The sequence below is a fragment of the Haliotis rufescens genome, unplaced genomic scaffold (genome assembly GCF_023055435.1).
Source record: "Haliotis rufescens isolate VD_foot unplaced genomic scaffold, xgHalRufe1.0.p SCAF_9, whole genome shotgun sequence".
Taxonomy (NCBI): domain Eukaryota; kingdom Metazoa; phylum Mollusca; class Gastropoda; order Lepetellida; family Haliotidae; genus Haliotis; species Haliotis rufescens.
In genome coordinates this window covers 32,264,377-32,287,512 of record NW_025964383.1, presented here as the reverse complement: position 1 = coordinate 32,287,512, position 23,136 = coordinate 32,264,377, and the positions used below count along the sequence as shown (strand labels likewise).

General features: G+C 40.8%; 2 protein-coding genes across 2 annotated transcripts in view; both read right to left on the bottom strand.

The window, feature by feature from the left end:
* The window catches only part of LOC124151408, a 460,916-nt gene that overhangs the window by 51,731 nt on the left and 386,049 nt on the right, over positions 1-23,136 (bottom strand). The gene's annotated exons all lie outside the window — the stretch shown is intronic.
* On the bottom strand, positions 5,597-22,212 carry LOC124151427. Its single transcript, XM_048390985.1, has 5 exons — positions 21,735-22,212; positions 20,384-21,511; positions 17,467-17,518; positions 16,603-16,659; positions 5,597-6,924 (listed from the first exon to the last, which is right to left on the bottom strand). The coding sequence occupies exons 3-5, from the start codon at positions 17,513-17,515 to the stop codon at positions 6,245-6,247; spliced, it is 786 nt and encodes a 261-aa protein (XP_048246942.1). The 5' UTR covers positions 17,516-17,518; positions 20,384-21,511; positions 21,735-22,212; the 3' UTR covers positions 5,597-6,244.

Here is a 23,136-nt window from a genome sequence, read left to right as displayed (position 1 = left end):
TGTCAGAATTATTAATAACAGTTATAATGAGAATTTGGTGGTACAAATGTATGTTTAATGTACCCTGAGATATACAGGGAGTAACAATTTTCAAAATGAATACAAATGTGTTTAGTTTTTACCATGGCTACTTTACCACCAACAAAGAATCAGATTTTAATATCAGTATAGAAATAATTGTTCGAGATGAATTCACTTATATCTTCGTGACACTTGTAGGTGATAGTCCTGCCCACTGGTCAACTTCAAATGTAGGTGGGAGCTGCGTCTTCTAGTAAATACACAATGTAGGTGATATGTCAGTTACAGAAGCAGATGATTTTGTAGATAGGATCCCTGCCTAAAGGTCAACTTAACCTCCAGGTGAGACAGCTGCCTACCTCCTGTAATTTTAATGAAAATTGTGTGAGTGGCGGATGGTGCTACCAATGATGCAGGACATGGTTTTACGACTGTTGTGCCTCTTACACGCTATGGGATCTGGGTCGGCATCTATTTGACATGTCTCTGGCATTGTCGTCTTGACTGTATACTACACTTGCAGATTACGAAGATTGACAATGTGTACTTTGTGTACTTGGCAAACTATGTTGTCACGTGTGTGTAAGATTCCCACCTTCAGGTCAACAAAGTCAGATTCCGCCGACAGTCTTATTCCCGCCTGCTGTACTAAATATGACACGTCGGATGTCAACATGATGCGTGATGCCACTCTATGTTATGTCAGTTTAGTAACGTTTCTTTTGTTTGTCAGTTTACATCGAAGGTGATGCTATTTAACTCCGTCATCCACAATCTTCGTAATTGGAAAGGACATTCCCCACAGTAGCAGTGAGTACAAACATGTCAAGTAGACCAGTTTTCTGTCAATTTGGAGAAAACGTCACGCTTGGTTTTGCCACAAATGGTGTTGTTAAACATGGACCCTTTTAAGAAGAAAAAAAATCTTAGACCCTAAAATAGAAGAAGAAAAACATGACTCTACCCCCAAAACCCACCCTCTCACCTAAATATCAAATGGTAAGACATTGTCTTAGCAGCCTACATGGCACATGCCAACAACAAATATATATATAAGCATGTGACGGTGTTCAGCCATGCCATGTCACTTGCTACGGCACACCTATGTGACGACAACCTCATGACTAACCACATGCCTTCATTACCTACCTTTCAGCCATTGACAGATGCCATCTTTTACTAAAAAACTCAATTTGTGCCTCATGTTGAATTCTCAGTGTTGAAATAGAAATGGATTTGTGATACAACAAATAGAACTGTTATGAATGAAAGCAAATGAGAAAACATGCTAAAACATTTAGTTTACCACAGTAGACGTTTTGTTCAGGACCTACTTGACCACTGATACTCAAGGTCATCTTCTTACATGAAGGGTTACATTGGATCACATTGAAGTTACCCTAATTAACACAATGAGCTATCTGCTACAAACAGTCCGGTAGTCACTTTCTCATTTCATGGAAGTAGTAAGATCTTTCACCTTGATCAAAGGAAACAGACTAGGTCGTCTTTAATTGGAACCTAATGCCGCCCATACTTAAAAACAACATTAATCCTGAATGTTTAAATACATGAAATGCAGTATTTAGTTAAAAAACTTCTCTTAACCAACATTTTGTGATGTTTTTGAACATTGGTGACTTGTCAGTAGCTAGTAAGTTGTCTATCATTATCATTGCTAAGTTTATTCTGACCAAATCGTGTGTGTCTTAGTATTTGATGTCATCTTTCAGATCTTCACACCTCCATAGTAACTCAACACGAGGTAAATACCTCACTGGGTGAACGTGTGCTTGTAATCTCAGAGAGGTGAAGAGTGTCTTTGCTTGCAGACAGTAGTAGTAATGTCGTAGGACAAGAGTCATCATTATTTATTTTCCATTTTATTCTTATGACTGAGTTTGTATTTATGTTAGGTTTTAAATGCCTATTGTGCAGATCTGTTCTCAAATTAAACCGATGCAATAATTCTTGAGTGTTTTGTCATTTCAAAGAAGACTAAAGAGGCTTTTCGTACTGGCACTACCCACTTCCATGTTCCCGTAAGTTGGCCGAATGAGGTTTCCAGGGCAGAATGGATCGGAAGTATCCTGAGCTTGTCAAAAGAGCAGACCAATGAGGATTGGATGGTTACAAAGTGTGATGGTGCATCATCCTGCCCCAACTGCATGGATCATTGTTTGGTCCAGATTCCTCATTTAAAGAGGGGCGGTCGGGTAGCCTAATGGTTAAAGCATTCGCTCATCACACCAAAGACCCGGGTTCGATTCCCGACATGGGTACAATGTGTGAAGCCCATTTATGGTGTCCCCGCCGTGATATTGCTTGAATATTGCTAAAACCGGCGTAAAACAATACTCACTCACCTTATTTACAGTTTGTCATGCATGATACAGCTGAAGTATTGCTAATTTACTCACATGCAACATTTATTTATTATACACTTGATGAGGCCTATCAGACTGTGTTATTATCTACAACAGAGTTGCATCCCTTAGTTATTCAATGATCTGCTGACCATTTGTTTGAATGTCCTTTTTGCCCTGATACCAACCCTGGGTTTGTCAGTTCATGGTTCCATCAAAGTGGCAGTCATTTCACTTCCCGCGCAAGCTGGTAAAGCATATCACTGAAATAATTTTTAATTCACTGAAATGAAATATTCCATTAGGTTTAAATATATATCTTTTCATGTTTATAAAAAGACACCTTTCAGAAATCTGTTAAAAACTGAAGAAACTATACAATAATTATGGGAAATTAATTAATTAATTTCTATGTCATATGTATATAATGCATCATTGTGATTCCTCGTTATAATAGGTCACATGTAATAGTTGTAGCTGACATGGTGGATTGGGTAGTGGGACGTTGTGACTCTTAATGGCGTGTCAATGTACGTGATAGCTTGGATTGTTGCTCACAATATCAATCACTTGATCGTTTGGTCCAGACTCGACATTTACAGGCTGTTAGAATATTGCTGCGTGCGGTACAAACTGTATAAACTGAGTTTTTTTAATGTAATGTTCTGCTGTTTCAGTGGAATATGCCCAAATCTGTAACACCTACATGTGGAGTTCCTTGTAGATGAAATTGTGTGTCAGCTCTCTCTTTTCTTCGACCACTGCTGTGGTCTTGTGGTAGAGCGTCCAGCGTAGAAGTTCAGGGTTCCCGGCCGCGTCATACCAAAAGACGTAACAAGATGGTACTTGTTGTTACCCTGTCTGGCGCTCGGCAATAAGGGGCTAAACAAGGACTTGTCGGCTTAGAGTCAGTGTGCTGTGTCGGAGTCGGAGGGTATTCATGTTAAACTGCAGCATCGTATCTCAGTGGGCTAGCACTATAAATTGGCATCAGTCCAGACTAGTACAAGCAGCCACAAATAAACACATCGCTATATAAGTGCAATAATCTTGAACACCATGTTAATTCCCATGTCACCTCACCTCTCTTCTCTTCAAAAAGGACCCCTGAAGATCCGGGTTAGAATAGGTTTCAGCAACCCATGCTTGCTGAAACGGGCGAGTTTGCTTCATCAGGTGGTCAGGCTTGCTGACTTTGATGCATGGCATTGTATCTCCATTGTGTAGATAGATGCTCATGATTCCAATCACAGGGTAGTCTGGTACAGACTCGATTATTTACAGTCTGTCGTCAGAAAGCAGGAAAATTGCTGAATGCGGCGTTAAACAAACAAGCAAACAAATCTGTCAACAACAACATGTGTCCTTTTGGTGTCTCCATTTAACATGGTAAAGGAAACCCATTATGACCATGGACACAGCAGGTAAATGTACAACTGGCAAATGAATGGCAAGGGAATGAAGCACAACTTGGCTACCTTCTATTTGAACTGACATATCTGTTTTTGTTTTTATTATATTATTTATTTATAAACAGACGACACTGATTTACACAACTACTGATGACTGGTTGCAACTTCACCATTATAATGATTAATCGATTAATGATTAAATAATAATGTATTCACATTCCAATTGTTGCTGTTACTAATGGTTTCAAAGGGATAAAGACCGCCTCCTGGTCTAGTAGAGCATCCGCCCAGAGAGCAGAAGGTGGTGGGCCCTGTCATACCTAACAACGTTAAAGTGGTACTTGTTGTTACCCTGTCTGGCGCTCGGCATTAAGGGGCTAAAACAAGGACTGGTCGGCTCGGAGTCGGTATACTGTGTCTGAGTGGGGTATTCATGTCAAACTGCAGCATGGTATCTCAGTTGGCAAGCACTATAAATCGGCATCAGTCCGGACTAGTACAAGCAGCCACACACACACACGTGCATGCATGTCGCTGTATTTGTGCAATAATCTTGGACGCGAATTAAACCACATTATACCTCACCTCACCTCATAGGGATTCATGTTATGTTTGTTTGCATGGCACTGTAATCTTTACAATCTCCGAAATTATATCTAAGCCAATGTATTTCTTAGTCATACTACAAGTAAGTACATGATTATGAACAATGTAAAATACATCAATAAGATATAAAAGAAAGACACCAATATACTTTGAGATATTCACCAGATTTAATTTGAAACAAACATTTTTTGCGCTGGTCAGTATTTTATATACCTCACTAAATAAATATTGACTATATAGATAAAATTAAATATGTGGTCTCAATATCTACATGTCACACATGTACATATACAATTACCTGGGTAGAATAGGTCATTAGCAACCCATGCTTGCCGTAAAAAGCGACTATGCTTGTCGTAAAAGGCAACTAACGGGATCGGGTGGTCAGGCTCGCTAACTTGGTTGATGCATGTCATCGATCCCAATTGCGTGGATCGATGCTTATGATGTCAATCACTGGATTGTCTGGTCCAGGCTTGATTATTTACAGACCGCCGTCATATAGCTGGAATATTGGAGTGCGGCGTTAAACAACAAACAAACACACAAACAAAACAAACATATACAATTACATATATACGTGACTAGGTACAGAACACCACTAGGATCCCTGTATAAAGTACATCACAGTGGAATACTCATTTCTTGTTTGTTAAACATTTTGCCAGCATCAGACATGGAGGTTGACTTTCATTTTCTGTGGCAGTTTAGTTTCCACAACTACATCAACAATCTCATCTAAACAACATAATGTGTGGTTTGGAAATAATTATATTATAGCGTTAAATCAATATAGGCTGAAGAAATCTGTTTGAAGCAACTTTATTTTTACATTTGGTCTGTGCTCATTTTTGTCTGGGCATAATTTCAGCAACTACAGCAATAATTTCATCATAACAAAAGTCATGTGGGGATTTAGAACACTAATTTTATAGTATTAAATCAATATAAGCAGAAGAAATCTTGTTTTGAAAGAAAACATTTTGTCTGTGCACTCACTTCTGTTTCACTTCATATTTCAGTAAGTTGTTGCTGTGGCATAATATCAGCAACTACAGCAATAATTTCATCATAACAATAGTCATGTGGGGATTTATAACACTATTTTTATAGTATTAAATCAATATAAGCAGAAAAAAATCTTGTTTTGAAAGAATTTTTACATTCTGTCTGTGCACAGTTCTGTTTGACATCACATTTCAGAAAGTTGTTGCTGTGGCATAATTTCAGCAACTACAGCAATAATTTCATCACAACAATATTTGTGTGAGTATTTAAAACAATTGTTTTATCATAATAAATCAATATTAGCAGAAAATCATGTTTTGAAACAATTTTTACATTTTGTCTATACACTCACTTCTGTTTGACATCACATTTCAGAAATTTGTTGCTGTGGCATAATTTCAGCAACTACAGCAATAATTTCATCACAACAATATTTGTGTGAGTATTTAAAACAATTGTTTTATCATAATAAATCAATATTAGCAGAAGAAATCATGTTTTGAAACAATTTTTACATTTTGTCTATACACTCACTTCTGTTTCACATCACATTTCAGAAAGTTGTTGCTGTGGCATAATTTCAGCAACTACAGCAATAACTTCAGCACAACAATATTACTGTGAGTATTTAAAATAATTCCCAACTCCAGGAGAAACCAGGAAAGAAGTGAAACCAGACATGTGAAGAACTTGGTTGTATTTTGTACACAACAAACAGAACACAAACCGAACACTTCTATGTCCGCTTCACTCACTTTCCCCGTCTGTCATCGAAACAGTTGATAGAAATCTCTCAGTTACACGGATAACTTTACAGAACCAGTTTATTTCCTATCTCAGTGCTCGGTAGACGAGGGCCCTCTTGGTGTCTGTCATGTCGACGTCCTCCCCGCTGATCAGACTCATGGACCTAGTGTTGACAAATGGCGACCACCCAACACTAAACACGGGGACAAGAGGTTCCCGGAACACCTCATCAAACTTGACAAGAACAATCCCCCTGTCCAAGTCAATGAAGGCCACTCTCCCCCTCCCCACATCCAGCACCACGCCATAGTGGAGGGTGGCCTGTGTGCCGGGAGTGCGGGACATGGTGTTCTGGTGACACACGCCCTGCTCCCCCTCCCGACACACCCTGGTACAGAGACCCTCCCTGTGTATGCCACATCTCTCTACACTGACACCCCAGGAGCGACGTTGTTCAGAAACCCACCGCTCACTGTCCACCTGTCCTGCCTCCACAACCCCCATCTCGAGGACTGGCCGCCACACTGGCCCCACCATCCGCACCCTGGTCTTTGTCTCCCAGTATGTAGGTGTGGTGGGGAGCGGGGTGAGGGTGGAGGTGGGTGGAGGAAGGGGGATGGGGGAGCTACAGGTCCCCGCGTACTCCTGTAGCCTGTTCTGTCCCTCATCCCGTATGTCGGGTGACGATTCGGCCAGCTCACCGTCTGTAGTTACGTGGCAGCAGAGTGTGTTGGTCCGAGCCGCGTCTAGGTGAAGTTTAGGACCTGGAAATAAACATTGTATTTGTTGTGTAGCAAGTTTATTTCACTGTTTGTTACAAACTGAGACACAGAAAGAGATTTACTGAAAATATCGGCTGATTGTTGGCTTGTTTCCAAACAGCGTGCTGAATGTTCGTCTCTGTTTTTCATCAGTACAGAATATCTCCCACAACTGCGCTATATTAGCGCGCTAATTACAAAGTAAAACTATTACCACGAGAATTCAAAATGCATTTCATAAAGAAACAAATAGAATAATTCACAGAAAAAGGCAATATAAAAGAATTTTTGATACATTTTTTATTTACTCCCATTGTGCAGATATCCAGACGTGGACGATGTTCGTGTATGAAATACGATCTCAGTGAGTGATTTTTTCAACAAAAGTGTTTGTGTGTGGATTCTATATGAATCTTTTACGAAAGAAGAAACAAATAAACCACAAAATTCCATGTTTTAGACATATTTTTGACATTTTTGTGTTCATCACACACCGCATGAACAGGTATATTCTATGTCCGTTTCAGTCACTTTCACCATTACACCGTCACAGTCTGTGTGTCGCGGAATGTTCACAAGCGCTGGTCAGTGATTGATGTCGCAAGTCCGTCAACAACGTCAGCTTTCTGAGTTATTCCAGTGTAGAATGAATAAGATTCATGATTGTATAATTATACTTACACAAGAATTGGTATAGAGATTCAGTCAAAGCTGACAAAAGCCTATTGCAATAAAGAAGGGGTGTGTTGTTTAAGGCCGCACACAAAGCCACAATATTACCACTAGATGGCGGCGGTCTGTAAATAATGATGACATGCAACAATCATGTTAGAGAGCCTGACTCCCCGATCCCGTTAGTCACCTCTTACGACACCGCCAGTTAGGTTAGGGGGAACTGTACACTTGTCACACATCGACAGGACACAGGTACACACTTGTTGATATTTATTGGCAACACTCGAAACGAACCGCGAAACCCAAGCGAGCCTCCCAAGACAGGCGAGCTACCAAGGGGAGCTAACTCTGCTTACATTTATACATGCCAAGCAAACCTGCGTTGGCGTGACTGTCTTTTTTTCTTCATGATAAAAGTTATCTTAACAAACCATAATAAAGGAAATAGGCGTGAAAAACAACTTGGTGAGTAAACAATGATGTAATAAAGATCCAATTTCTGGTTAACCAAGAAACCAATTGGTAAGTAAACCATCATAGGGTAGACTGCCCTCTGGTCGATGGGGATTATTCTGCCCCTCACAAACATAACATTTAATAAACCAACAATACTTCAAAAGTCCAAAACGTATTCATCAAATCGCTTTGGTCGTTGAGGTTGACGCGATGGCCTTGAAGTTGAAGATGACTGTATACCTGGGTCAAATAGGGGGTCAGATTGATCCGACGCAGAACTGATGTCGGTTGGGTGATTGTCATCAAACACAGCATCCTCAGGCAGTGGCAGAGGAGGAGTAGATATTTCTAGAGGAATGTGCGGAGTCTCCGGTGTCTGGTGAAGAGTCTCAGGTGGGTCATCATCGATGTCAGATGTGTCCTCACTGTTCGCTTCATGCACATGTGTCTTGTTCCAAAGGGGGACTTTAAAACATTCTGAGAGCTTAACTCTGTATGAAGTGTTCCGCAGTTGGGTCCAAACGAACTTGCGGACATTGCACCAGAGGCCATCTTTGGCGACTACTAGGTAACGATTCCGTGCACATGTTTTATTGCAATCGTTATGAAGGTACACCAGGTCACCAATCTCAATTTGATCAATTACAGGTCGATGACTCCGAGGAGCCTTGGATTTTTCACTGTGACCGTGGTTTTTTTGGCGATTAACATGTTGCTCTGTGATCAACTGCTTGTCGGACAGAGGCAACTGACAGTTTGTGAATTGGTCTCTCTGGGTCCACATCTCTCGAGAAGACAGGCCTCGTGAACGAATGCGTGTGTTTAGGCGGGCGACAGCGATGGCAAGAACTGTTGGTGTAGTGGGGTCTTGGCGCACAAGCTCGTCCTCTAATTCTTGTATGGCCTTTTCAGCAACTGGGTTCTTGTTCACATTCTTCACTCTGCCTATTTCTAGGGTAATTCTATGTTGCTGGAGACGTTCATCTGTGACTAGACTGATAAAGCCTGGAGCTGGGTCAGTGCGGATAACAGCGTGAGGACCATCAAGTGGACGGAATTCAATGCAAAGATGAATCAATGGAGCCACGCTCATCGGTAATGATGCACGCCGCAGTGTAGGATGTGACACATTCACGTAGAACGAGGATGAGTTGTTGTTCCCTGCGCATAACATCTGACGCAAATGCAAACCCAACAGTTTCAGGTGGATCACTGGTGCTTTGGTCTACAACAACATGAGGTGTCTTACGCAAGGAGGCGCACCGGTGACAAGATTTTGAAACACTGTTTATGGATCTGTCAAGGTCTAAAGCAAAGAAGTATCTATGGCATACTTGCTTGAGTTGGTGTGCAGATGGGTGATCCAGTTGTATGTGTAGGGCAGTCAGGACTCCGTCTAATACTTGTCTTGGGACAACAATGCACTCTCTTGGTGAACCGTGTGGCTCAGATTTTCGAACAACAAGCAATCCATCTTTGGAAATGGTTGCTGCATTTAGGTATCGTTTGACATCCCTGATGTTTGTTACCTTCTTGGATGGTCGGGTACCTTGGAGAAGATGAGCATGTGTTCGTCGAAGGTCCTGGCACTCCTCTTGCAAGGAACGCCAAGCAGACCTGCTTGTGAAAGGAAGGCGGGTAGTTCCATTCATGATGTCCTCTATAGACAGTTGTCGAACAACAGAGCTTTCAGTGCGCTCAATGAAGGAGCAGATTTGGCAAGAGGGATTGTCACATTCTGGTGCATTTCTGCTTGCAAAATCGGATGGCACATTTGCAGAACCAGCGAGGTGTTGTATCGTTGCTTGGTAGCGGCTAACTGTCGATAAGAAGGTAGACACCTGAGGACTAGCAGAATACTCCCCATGGCAGAACTTCTCAAATGCCAAAACACATGGTCTACTGTCGGTAAGGATACATGTTTTGTGTTTTGACTGGATAATGAAAGGACTGAAATGCTTGGTAGCGATAGCAATAGAAAGGGGCTTCCACTTCACATGGTAACCATGCGACCTGTTGTCGCCGAAGCTTGGCACTGAAGAATCCTGCTAGTCGTGGCGAGTCACTACGTGTTACATAGAGTGTTGCTCCAATTCCTGGCTTCCTGACAAGCACCATCAGTTACAATCAAGAGTTGGTCATCGGGGTGGGGCAGTACTATGGATTTGTTGGATGCGAGACCAGTCTGTGCTGTTTTGAAGGCATCGAGCAAAGAGTCAGACCACAGAAGCTTTTCACTGGACTGGCGACCGCCCACTTCAGCATCAAGTGGGGCAAGGAGTGTGGAACAACCAGGTATTACACAGGACAAGACCTTGTAAGCTCCTATAAATGACCATAAGCCAGTCACTGTTTCCGGAGGTGAACAAGAAGCCAGAGTTGATATGCGGTGTTGACTTGCCTGAGTGGATCCTTGGTGCCATTGCCATCCTAGGATGGTTGTTGTCCTGGGAGCAATGACTGTCTTGTTAGGAGATAATCTGAGATTGTTGTGTTTGAGTGCTTCAAGTACGCGTCTCCAATGACGAAGTAACTCATCCGGGCTATCAGCACCACAATAAAGGTCGTCCGCAAGCTTAGCAATCACCCCTTCCTCTAAAAGATCCCCTAGTATGCGGCACATGAGCTCCTCCAACGCAGTTTCAGAGCCCGGCATTCCCATTGCAGACCTCGCATATACTCTCACACCACGGAACGGGGTCACTACACCGCAGTATTTCATCGATTCCTTGGACAGAGGAATCTGATAAAAGGCATTGGTTAAATCTGTGGTTATAATGTACTTCCACTTGGCAATCTGTCTTAGAGTAGAATCGACATCAGGCATTAGGGAAGGTTGTGGCTTACTGTATCGTCCTACATCAGAGAAGGAGGTCACCAATCTGTAACCACCACTGGACTTCTTGATAAGGAAAGGGTTGAGGTATTCTACTTGGATACCTACATCTTCAGGTCGTACAAATACACCGATCCGCTCAAGTTCATCGAACTTTTGTTGGAGCTCAGACAGTTTATCTCGTGAGTATTGCGGGACACGACCCTTCCGTTGTGGAGGTTGTACAGGTCCCATGTTAACAAATGCTTGAAAGGGGCCTGAAGCACCATTATAGCCATCGATATGTTGGTTAAACACATCGTCGAACTCCGTAAGTAGTAACTCATACTGAGATTTGGTATCTTGCGGGAGGATATTGTCTGGGTCTACACAAACAGTGGATGAGAAACCAATGTCCTTAATTTGAGGGGACATAGTTGGTGGTAGCAGATGTGCCGGCTCAACATCATCATCAGGGTCGCAGTCAGATATAAAAACTGGGCGAATCTGGCAAAAGTGCTCATGTTTCTTGAGCATTTGTGGAGTGTCAGACAGATTCGGGATCCTGATTTTGCCTGAGACGCTTGAGATAATTCCTAATTCTGGCCAAGTTGATGACAAGGTAGAGTGTCCAGGTCTGGTATCTATGCGGGGTTCTATGGCAAATGTGAAATCCGCAGGAGCAAAGCTTTCAGGAACCGGCACCTCAATAAAGTCTCCAAGCCATATGGTAGTAGAAGTGTCTGGGGCTCAGAGTACACAAGCTCGTCTCACAGTACACAAGCTCGTCTCACAGTATGTTTGTCACCAGTTGTTTCTGTAGAACCGTATGTGTATGTCGTACCATCACCCAGTATGATCTGATGTTTTGCAGGGCGTACTGCCACATCGTTGGCCTCCAAAAATGGTATGCCTGCAAGGACTTCTACATCCAGGTTTTCCACCACAAGACCATTAAAATCGAACTCCTTGTTGTCGCGTGTGAAAAGGATTCTTGTCTCTCCAACGACCTTCAGTGGGGAAGAGCCATCTGCCTGATGGACTGACTGAGAGCTAGTCTTGATGTCAGCGCCGAAGCCTGTTGCTGTTGAGAGGCGGATCATATTACCAGTAGCTCCACTATCTACAGTGACTCATGCTGTCTGGTGGCCACAGAAACAGTACATATAGGGCGACTGACGGACTTGCACACGAAGAGTGGAGACAGGTTCAGTAGATGGCACTGCACACACATTTTCAACTGTATCCCTAGCATCGTCAGCAGGGTCATCAAGTATACTGGCAATTTGTCTTGCTTTGACCATGTATCTCCTGTCATGATCTGGAAGGAACTTACACTCGCTGAGATAATGAACATGATCGCTGCGTCCTGCAGCTTTACACAGTGGACATGATTTTGGAAACTTTCTACCCGTTTGTTGTGCTTTAGCAAAACGTGAGAATGACGAGTGCTGTTGTGAAGTGTTTGTCCTCATAACCTTAGCATCCTCTGCTGTGCGGATTTCATCTAAAAGTTAATCGAGAGCCTGCGAGATTTCAGGTTTCAAAGAGGAAATTGTTCGTGAGCGAAGATCTGTCCGATAACGTTGTTTGACGAGCTTTGGAAGTTCAACGTGTATTAGCCTCAGCCATGTGAGCACAACAAAATTTTCTAACGATGGTGACAATTCCTCGTCCTCTTCAGGTGCATTGCCATGGTGGGTTATTCCCCCTTCACGGGGGAGTAAATTGTCCTCCACAAAAGCCATTAATCTCTGATACAAATCTTCTGGTCTCTCGTCATTTTCAAGTTTGATTTCGGCAAAGTCAATGAAATGAGCGCCAATTGCTTGGAACCCGAAATGTAGGCGTATGGCATGCCATATGGCATCTACAGACGTTAGGGATTTTAGTATGGTGTTTCTGTGAAATTATCGGACAATAACTGGCAATCTGGCCGAGCATGAGCTCCAAACTGCTAACCTTTTGTCTTGCAGTTCTTCTAATAGCTTCACGGACGTCTTCCCCGTCGTCAGTCATGCCCCTGAGTGGCGTGGCCCTAGTTTTCTTATGCCAGACTGCCCCGTCGGCAAGAAATGGCGTAATATTTGTGTCCAAAGATAATGTAAACAGGAGATTTTGCCTCCAGTTCTCGAAAGAATTGACAGTCTCAATCTTACCGAGGCACCATTGCTTCGGGGCACGTTGAGAGTTGGCCATGACAGTCTTGTTTACTCTGCGTTATCCAGGCACTCTACCGCCTGACCTGTTGGTCACGTTCGGTGAAAGTATGCAAGTACTACAGTTCGTTGTGCCGCCTGCTTCGTTAGACGTGAGTTCAAACCCGCTGCCACCACGCCAGTTAGGTTAGGGGGAACTGTACACTTGTCACACATCGACAGGACACAGGTAAACACTTGATGATATTTATTGGCAACACTCGAAACGAACCGCGAAACCCAAGCGAGCCTCCCAAGACAGGCGAGCTACCAAGGGGAGCTAACTCTGCTTACATTAATACATGCCAAGCAAACCTGCGTTGGCGCACGCATTGTCGCCTCTGACGACGAGCATGGGTTGCGGAAGACCTATTCTAATCCGGATCTTCACTGGTGTAAAGGTTAAGCATATTTAATTATAACACCTTTGTGACATGGTTTTAAATTCTCCATAATTTCAGGAATGGATCACTGGTAGTGTGAAATTGATAATATTTTTTTCAGATATTTGATTGATCTTTCAGGCAAAAAGATGATGTAATACTTTTGTCTTATCTGTAACAAATGTCATGTTAAAGTAATTGAACAACCTTTGATTGAGAACATATATACATATTTGTTCAGGGTTATATCGTTCTTACAATATCCATCAGTATGTCCTAAAATAATGTGCGATTGATAAAATACTGGTTTAGGGTCCAACACTTTTTAAAGAGCCTTGTACAATGCACTGTACAGATCAACTTGGGACAGAAAGATAATTTTTCTCACTCACTGAAAGAATTTATCATGCATTCAAATTGCTTCTTTATACATTACCGAACGTTCACAAGTTACAAGTCAAGAATATTTGTAATTCCCCCCCCCCCCCCCTGGAATACAGTTGGAAACTTTTGTTTTTAGGAAAGTTGTTGGCTAATATTGTACGTCCGTTTCGGTCATTACAAAGAATACCACAAGAAAAAGAAATCCGCCTGGAGCGGAGTAGTCAGTTGACCAAAAAAACCCTCCAAGGCTTACACCCCCGATAGATTAGAGTAGAAATATTACACTTTGAGTGTGAACACAAAGCTCTCACTCAGGAATTAAAACACCAGCTACGCCGCACGACTGTTAAAGTTGGTTGTTTGTTTGTTGTTTAACGCCGAGCTCAGCAATATTCCAGCTATATGATGGCGGTCTGTAAATAATCGAGTCTGGACCAGACAATCTAGTGATTGATATCATGAGCATCGATCCACGCAATTGGGATCGATGACATGCATCAACCAAGTCAGCGAGCCTGACCACCCGATCCCGTTTGTCGCCTCTTACGAGGCATAGTCGCCCTTTTTACGGCAAGCATGGGTTGCCGAAGACCTATTCTAACCCCAGATCTTTACGGACCCGACCGTTAAAGAACCGCATCACACTTATGTATGTGCAATGGTTGGCTGTGCAGAATTGACTCGCTATGACATGACTGTGATGCATTAATCTCAGCCCAACATATTCTGGAAGAGACGAAGTACAACTCATCTCCTGTAAACAGGTAAAGCAATCAGGTATCCCTTCGAATTACACTGCGGTGCATATCGTGGATGTTAGGATCTCAGGATCCTGAGCTCGGTCGCTATAAATGATTTCACTAATACAGATATCAGCAGCTATCAGAAAGGGAGTCCATGAATACTGAGATCGGTGACTGTCGGTAGCGAATCTATGAATACTGAGGTCAGTGACTGTCAGTACTGAATCTATGAATACTGAGGTCAGTGACTGTCAGTACTGAATCCATGAATACTGAGGTCAGTGACTGTCTGTACTGCATCTATGAATACTGAGGTCAGTGACTGTCAGTATTGAACCTATGAATACTGAGATCAGTGACTGTCAGTACTGAATCTATGAATACTGAGATCGGTGACTGTCGGTAGCGAGTCTATGAATACAGAGATCGTTGACTGTCATCAGGAAGTCTATAAATACTGAGATGGGTGAATGTCAGAAGGGAGACTATGAATACTGAGGTCAGTGACTGTCAGTACTGAATCTATGAATACTGAGATCAGTGCCTGTCAGTGGCGAGTCTATGAATACTGAGGTCAGTGACTGTCAGTATTGAATCTATGAATACTGAGATGGGTGAATGTCAGAAGGGAGTCTATGAATACTGAAATCAGTGACTGTCAGTAGTGAATCTATGAATACTGAGGTCAGTGACTGTCAGTAGGGAGTCTATGAATACTGAGGTCTGTGACTTTCAGTACTGAATCCATGAAAACTGAGGTCAGTGACTGCCAGTATTGAATCTGTGAATACTGAGGTCAGTGACTGTCAGTATTGAACCTATGAATACTGAGATCAGTGACTGTCAGTAGGGAGTCTATGAATACTGAGGTCAGTGACTGTCAGTGGCGAGTCTATGCATACTGAGGTCAGTGACTGTCAATACGGGAGTTTCTGAATGCTGAGATCAGTGACTGTCAGTATTGAATCTATGAATACTGAGATCAGTGACTGTCAGTACTGAATCTATGAATATTGAGGTCAGTGACTGTCAGTATTGAATCTTTGAATACTGAGATGGGTGAATGTCAGAAGGGAGTCTATGAATACTGAAATCAGTGACTGTCAGTAGTGAATCTATGAATACTGAGGTCAGTGACTGTCAGTAGGGAGTCTATGAATACTGAGGTCTGTGACTTTCAGTACTGAATCCATGAAAACTGAGGTCAGTGACTGCCAGTATTGAATCTGTGAATACTGAGGTCAGTGACTGTCAGTATTGAACCTATGAATACTGAGATCAGTGACTGTCAGTAGGGAGTCTATGAATACTGAGGTCAGTGACTGTCAGTGGCGAGTCTATGCATACTGAGGTCAGTGACTGTCAATACGGGAGTTTCTGAATGCTGAGATCAGTGACTGTCAGTATTGAATCTATGAATACTGAGATCAGTGACTGTCAGTACTGAATCTATGAATATTGAGGTCAGTGACTGTCAGTATTGAATCTATGAATACTGAGGTCAGTGACTGTCAGTAGGGAGTCTATGAATACTGAGATCAGTGACTGTCAGCAGGGAGTCTATGAATACTGAAGTCAGTGACTGTCAGTGGCGAGTCTATGAATACTGTGATCAGTGACCGTTTCTGCTGAATCAATGAATACTGAGGTCAGTGACTGTCAGTACTGAATCTATGAATACTGAGATCAGTGACTGTCAGTACTGAATCTATGAATATTGAGGTCAGTGACTGTCAGTATTGAATATATGAATACTGAGATCAGTGACTGTCAGCAGGGGGTCTATGAATACTGAAGTCAGTGACTGTCAGTGGCGAGTCTATGAATACTGAGGTCAGTGACCGTTTCTACTGAATCTATGAATACTGAGGTCAGTGACTGTCAGTACTGAATCTATGAATATTGAGGTCAGTGACTGTCAGTATTGAATCTATGAATACTGAGATAAGTGACTGTCAGTAGGGAGTCTATGAATACTGAGATCAGTGATTGGCATCACTCACTCAGTCACTCCAGGAAATACTTACATGAGATAGTTAGAGGCCGGCTTTCATCTCCAACAATATGAACAGTGCTTCCAAAATCTGAAAAGTAAACAATTCCTCTTGAACAACTAAGAGAAGTAACCGATAAATAGAGCTTCACAAATTGGAACTTTTCTATGTGATATTAATCATGAGATATGTTCCGTTATACATGTTTAGCTATCCAGATGTAACCTGGACTCATCTGTAAACAAGTATACTGTCCCAAGCCTGTCTTCTGAACCTCATATGCTGTCTACACCAAGCTAGACCTGCATGACGGTGACGTGGAAACAAAAGTGGGCGTGTCGCTGGACGTCGGGCCGGATGTTGTGCTCCCTCAAACGGTTGCTTTGATTTTCGGCAAACCGTGGGACTGGGCAAGGGTTATTTACGGTAAGATAAAAGTGTTTTTTATGAGCACTTGTTAGCTAACAATCAGTGTGTGCTGTTTGCATTGTGTGAGTATCAGGCTCCCAACAAACACGCAAACATTCAATCGTGCGCCGTGCATCTTAATGTTGAGGGGATGTTCATGAATATCTTTTGAAAAATGCATTATTTAAATTTTGAATAAATTTAATTTTATTGAACTTTATATGAAGAGCAGTTACTATTATTGCTTGTATATAAGCATTCGCGATTTACACGTCCTTTTGCTTAAAACGGCGAAAAACATATCATTGCCATCCGTTTTTATGATAGGATACTGTTCTAATTACATGTTTTGGGTGGGTATTGCGATATTAACATTTAAACTCCACATTTGACATACACGTAAATATATGGTTCAAGGTGCCATATAAAAGATTTATTCAAGGTATACTATGAATAATCTGAATGTACAGCTATATAGAATCTACAAACCTCTTTCCAATGAGGCATTCTCCGCTAGTCGCTGCTCGTCTTCTGCCATCACCTAGAAAACATTGAAGAGTACGTTAGGGCGTTCAGAGCCAGTGACAAGCTTCACAGTGTGACATCGCATACATATTTGTTCGATACAAATACCCTGGCCTTGTTGGGCATCACCTGGTTCTATATCGCATCAACAACTGTCATTATTGCTTTGAATCAGAAATAATGGAATTGATGCGTAGTGGTAACAATATATCGTTTTTTTCGTTATGATCATAAAACTACATCTGCATTTGCATTAATGTCTCATTTATTCAAAAATATTTCAAATAAATGTCAGTATTTCAGCATTGTTCCACTGGACTTCAGACTCCACATTTGTCCTCTTCTCCTTGTTCAATCTTTATTTCACGTACTGAGGAGGCCACAGGCCTATAGTACAATTTGAAGAATAACAAATACAATGAGATAACATACATGCATACATTCTGGGTTTTTAAAAATTAAACTTTACTTGCCATGTTTCTGCCTAGTGTGATACTCTTTCAAGATCTTCATTTAATTGTGCCACTTTTATGTTGGGATCGTCAATAATAATGTACAAGGACTTATCGTCCGTAAATAATCTAATATTGCCATCAATATCAGCAACTAGATTTAAATAGACTAAGATTAGTAATGGCCCTAACACTGATATTGTGGACCGCCAGCACACACAGATTCTAAAGCAGGGGTGTATCCATTGATCACTACACGCTGTACTCTATCCTTCAGGTAACTATTGAACCATTCCAATGACCTACCACTTATCCCATGAGAGTGTAACTTACGTATCAAACCTTCATGCCATTCATTATTAAATGCCTGACTAATGTCACAGAATCCTACTCTTACTTCTTTACCTTGATCCAGAGCTTTTGAAAATACGAGTTTCCGTATAGCACCGTTTGTAAAGTGTAACTATGTTGGTAAAAATACATTTCATTTCGAAGAACATAGTAATTTGTGCACATAAAAAGAAGTGGAAGTAATCTTCGGTATGATATCCACAGGAACTAATTTTAGTATACAAAATATATCTACCACTCTGATCTGCGTTAGGATCGTGAATAATTTGACAAATTAACCTGTTTCCATAATTTCAATCCCAGTGTATACCATTATCTCCCCTTCCGTGTAGCAAATTGAATTGTGTAATGGCGTCCGTCCCCGTTAGGTTTTTTGGTAACATATTCCAAAGTGGTGTTATAGCCGGTATAAATGAATAAGCATTTGTTTTACACTTCACTGTTTGAAGATTAGTTTTGTTTAAGTTATAATCTGTGCTTTAAGAAACTGTATTAGGAATAAGCCTACAAAGATATTCGGCTGAGAGATGATTATTTATTTTGTAAAACATTACCAATTTTGAATTGTATCTTCTGTCTTTTAATGACATACAATTTGTTTCATGGTAAATTTTCTGATGACCCGTACCTTGGACATATGGTTCTAAGAGCATCTAAGTTTATTTTTTTCCAATTAATAAGCTTGTTCATTTGTACAGTATGACAACAATAAAAACAAATGGTAACATAAATGTTTTGTACATAGTTTCTAAGATATTAATAACTTCTTAAACAATTACCCATAGGACACCATATCTATACATACACATAATTTGAAATATACCATGTTCGTCGGAGAGACAATACTCAAGCTATATGACGGCGGTCTGTAAATAATCGAGTCTGGACAAGAACATCAAGTGATTAATATCATGAACATCGATCCACGCAATTGGGATCGATGACATGCAAGAACCAAGTCAGCGAACGTGACCACCCGATCCCGTTAGTCGCCTCTCGTGACAAACTGTCAGTTCAAGAAATACATTTTAAATCTGTGCTAGGATATGTTAAATGTTCTAGAAAGTCGTTTTAAATCTATGCTAGAATATGTTTAACGTACATGTGGCAGTCACACATTTTATGCAATTGTGTCACCTAAACCAGTGTAAGTATGTAATGTAATAAACATTTAGTTATTAGAATTCGTGTGTAGTATGGGTTTTACGGATTTTATTTAAGAGGTGATACTAAGTTGCGCGTGATAAGTCACAGCCCCATTTGTTTAGCCAGGCCAAATATCCCGGTTGATCGACTGCCCCTATTCTCCTCAGGGTTAGCCTTTTCACCCTCACCAGCACCCAAGTCACTGCACTGACAAATCATAGACAGCTGACATCAAGGTGACACATTTTGAAGACATTTCACTTTCAAGGTATTTGATGATGCCGCTAATTAGCTTTGGCTAAGTAGTCTTGGGAGTTTGATATGTAACCTATGCCTATGGACCATCGTCATCGCCTACACCGAGTACACACATCGGTTTTTACTGAGTCATTCAAAAACAGAATTTTATTAACAGAGATGAAAAATACCAGCATATTCCACATTTTAACGAGGCAACAGTTTCACCCTGGAAATACAATGCATGAATTGGAAAACTGTCATAAGATGACATGCATCAAGCTGAGCGTAGACGGGAACATGCCAGTAAGCGAGGTACCAGCAAAACTGGTTTTGTTCATGGGAGACATAAAACGACTGCTTAATCTTTACTTCTTCTATATGACAATAGGAAGACTGAAACGTATTTCATCAAAAATAGGTTCTCAATAACGTGGCTTGTCAACACTTAGCAGTTTAATAAAAATGTCTTTTCAGTTTAGAAACATATCAAATCTCACACTTAAGATTCTGACTTAAACATTCTTGATTGGTTATTAATTTCGATCTCAAATCATGAATTTGAACTTTTTACAGATTTTAAACTGGATTCTTAAAGTTGATTGAAAGAAATATAGCAGCATTTTACCAATCACATTAGAAGAGTAAAGAATAGTATATAACAATGAAATAAAGCATCAGAATATATCACCTACTTTTTAGTCCACAGCGTCAGCTATGCTTGATTTTACCTCTGGCTTTGTGAAAGCATGGAGCCATTCATTGATTTCCATCCGGGTTAGTGACTTGTTTTTGGGATCATATTTGTAAGCCAATGGTCCCAGTGGATCATAAAACATTACACTATTCACGTGTTTTACGAGAATATGAATAATGAACTTTTCCTCACTGCAGGGAATAAAACTAATGTCTACTGTATGTGCATCAGTCACTTTCTTCCCATCAAAGTCACACACAAGAACAGTCTCGAGAATCTTCTGCGTCAACGTATCCTTTAGATTTTCTTGATCATCTATACAAACAGGTTGACTTCGGATTTCTATAGATTCATATCCATATTCCGTTATAAAAACGACTTCCTCTCTGACACCATATAGGTAGGAACCACCATTTTTAAGTTTGCTAAATGCACTTATGTACTCAGTAAGTTTAAGATTCTTAATAATGTTAGTAACTATATCATGATCCCCTTTATTTTGGAGAAAGTGACTTTTCACTTGAATTGATCTGCTTTCGTGTACTCTCAGAGCATCATTTACAGTATGTATTTCTGTAGGTAGTGTGGGAAAGTGTCTTTGAATTCTCCTCTTTTTCTGACAAATGTCCGTAGTGTTTCCGCAGGAATGTCTACAATGCAGTAATCAAGTGCAATCTTTGTTTTGAAGTCAGATGTTGTCAAGATGGAAGAAGCACTAACGTAAAGAGCTATAAAGTCAGGGAAATCAGAAAGCTTCCTGTGTTCACTCAGCTTTTCCTCCCGGTAAACATTAGAAAATAATTGACCATCATGAATCAAGTCTTGAAGTTTTAAATCCACAAATTTATCAAATGCGCCAGTAAAATGATCCTCTGGTGCTAGACCAACAAGATGGATCAGTATATATCCCGAGTTGGAGTTGCGCAAAGCTGACACTTTTTCCGTCAGCTGGTTGAATTTACGATCTCTTTTCTCCTTTTTCTTCTCTTTCTTCTTTTTGCTGTCGTCCTTTCGCCCTACACCATACAGGTACTTAACGTGAATCCCAATAGGCAAGATGATTTTACTGGCAGATGCATACTGGAGGAATTTAGTAACTGCTTCCTCACACCGTGGAACATGGACACTGAAAGTGAAACATACACAGGCTAAGTAAACAAGTAAATAGCAAGAGTGTCAGAACTACAGAACAGTCCCTCGAGCATCTATGTGGTCAGTTCACAATACCGACAATATACATTTTCGTATAGTCATACATTTTTGGAAATCGGTAAAATAACATAACTATACATAATAGACTAAAGTTTCAACAGTGCATATCGTTCACATCAGATGTTTGAAATACTTACGTTAGACACGCTGTGTGAATGATCTGTTTAGGTTTAGATGAATTGATGCAGGATGCTGTATCGTTATCTTCTTTCTTGGCATAAACACGTACAGGGACAAAACCAGTTGGTGTTGTATCTTCTTTAGAATATATTAATCCTTGTTCTTTGACATAGACAGAAACGGATTCATAACCTCTTGGTACGTCGCTTCCCTGTCTAGTATATATGACATTGTCACCATGTACGCACACAGTTACATGTTCATACGCTTCTGGTATATCACCCTCCTGTGCAGGGGGTACATAAAAGACTTCCTCATCCTTGTGATACACAGTTACACGTTGTGTGTTTGATAGTATCTCATCCCCACAGTAATCACATAGTTACATGACATCTGGAAGCCTCAATCAAATGATCAAATGAAAATCACTCTAAACCTTCTGTAAGGCTGCATTTGTCAAACTGCGTAATAGCTAAGGTTGGGTTGTTATGTATACATTTGACTTCAAACATGGATACACATCATGTGATATTCAGCCAATCACTGCATTGAATGCGCGTCTGCCAGTTGAAAAACAACAACACTGTCGTCGCCCCTCACGACAGGTAATAGAGCCCCGGTGACCTATTGAAATCCGGATCCCTACGGAGGCCTAAGTCTAAAATTGCAAGCCATTACCCCCAGTTCGCTCTCTGAAGATCACGCCTTAAACAAATTTGGAAATTTTCAATACTCTTTTTGGATGAATAAGTACTGTATGCAACGAATGTATTTGTAACACATAATATTGAATACATCTGAAACGTAAGCATACAAATCAATAATAAGGATATTCTGTAAAGAGAAGAAGCCCAAAGGCACAAAATCTAAATAACAGTGGCAAACAAAGGGAGTGGGGCTAGGATTTTGCCTTGAGATTAGGTACTTTTTTAGCTTGAGCTGCGAAACCAGATAGTTTTTTATTTAAAACTATGAGCCTGCATATCTTTTACGCAAAACACCTCGCAACAATGTTATTGCTGTGGCAATAAGTTTTTTTTAAGCATAATTATCTTATCATCAATTTTCAGGCACAGTGTATTCTTTTCGATAAGATTACAAACCCCTGGAATAAAAACAGCAAAGATTCTTTACAATCTTGTGAGGTATTAATAGTAATGCTATTTCAAAACTATTGGAGTGATTATTTAATTATTCATTTATGGTTACCTGAAAGTAAACGTGGTTTTCGAGAGTTTCAAGGTAAACGAATCCTCACTTAACCAAATACCTCGTGCATTGATATGATAATCAAATACTGAACACGAAACTGAAGCCAAAGAAAGAAAATAGATATGCTGGATCAATGCATTCCGATCAGCCTCTATACGACACAGAGGTTATTGACCGAGTGTCCCAATCGTAAATGCAACATCTTCG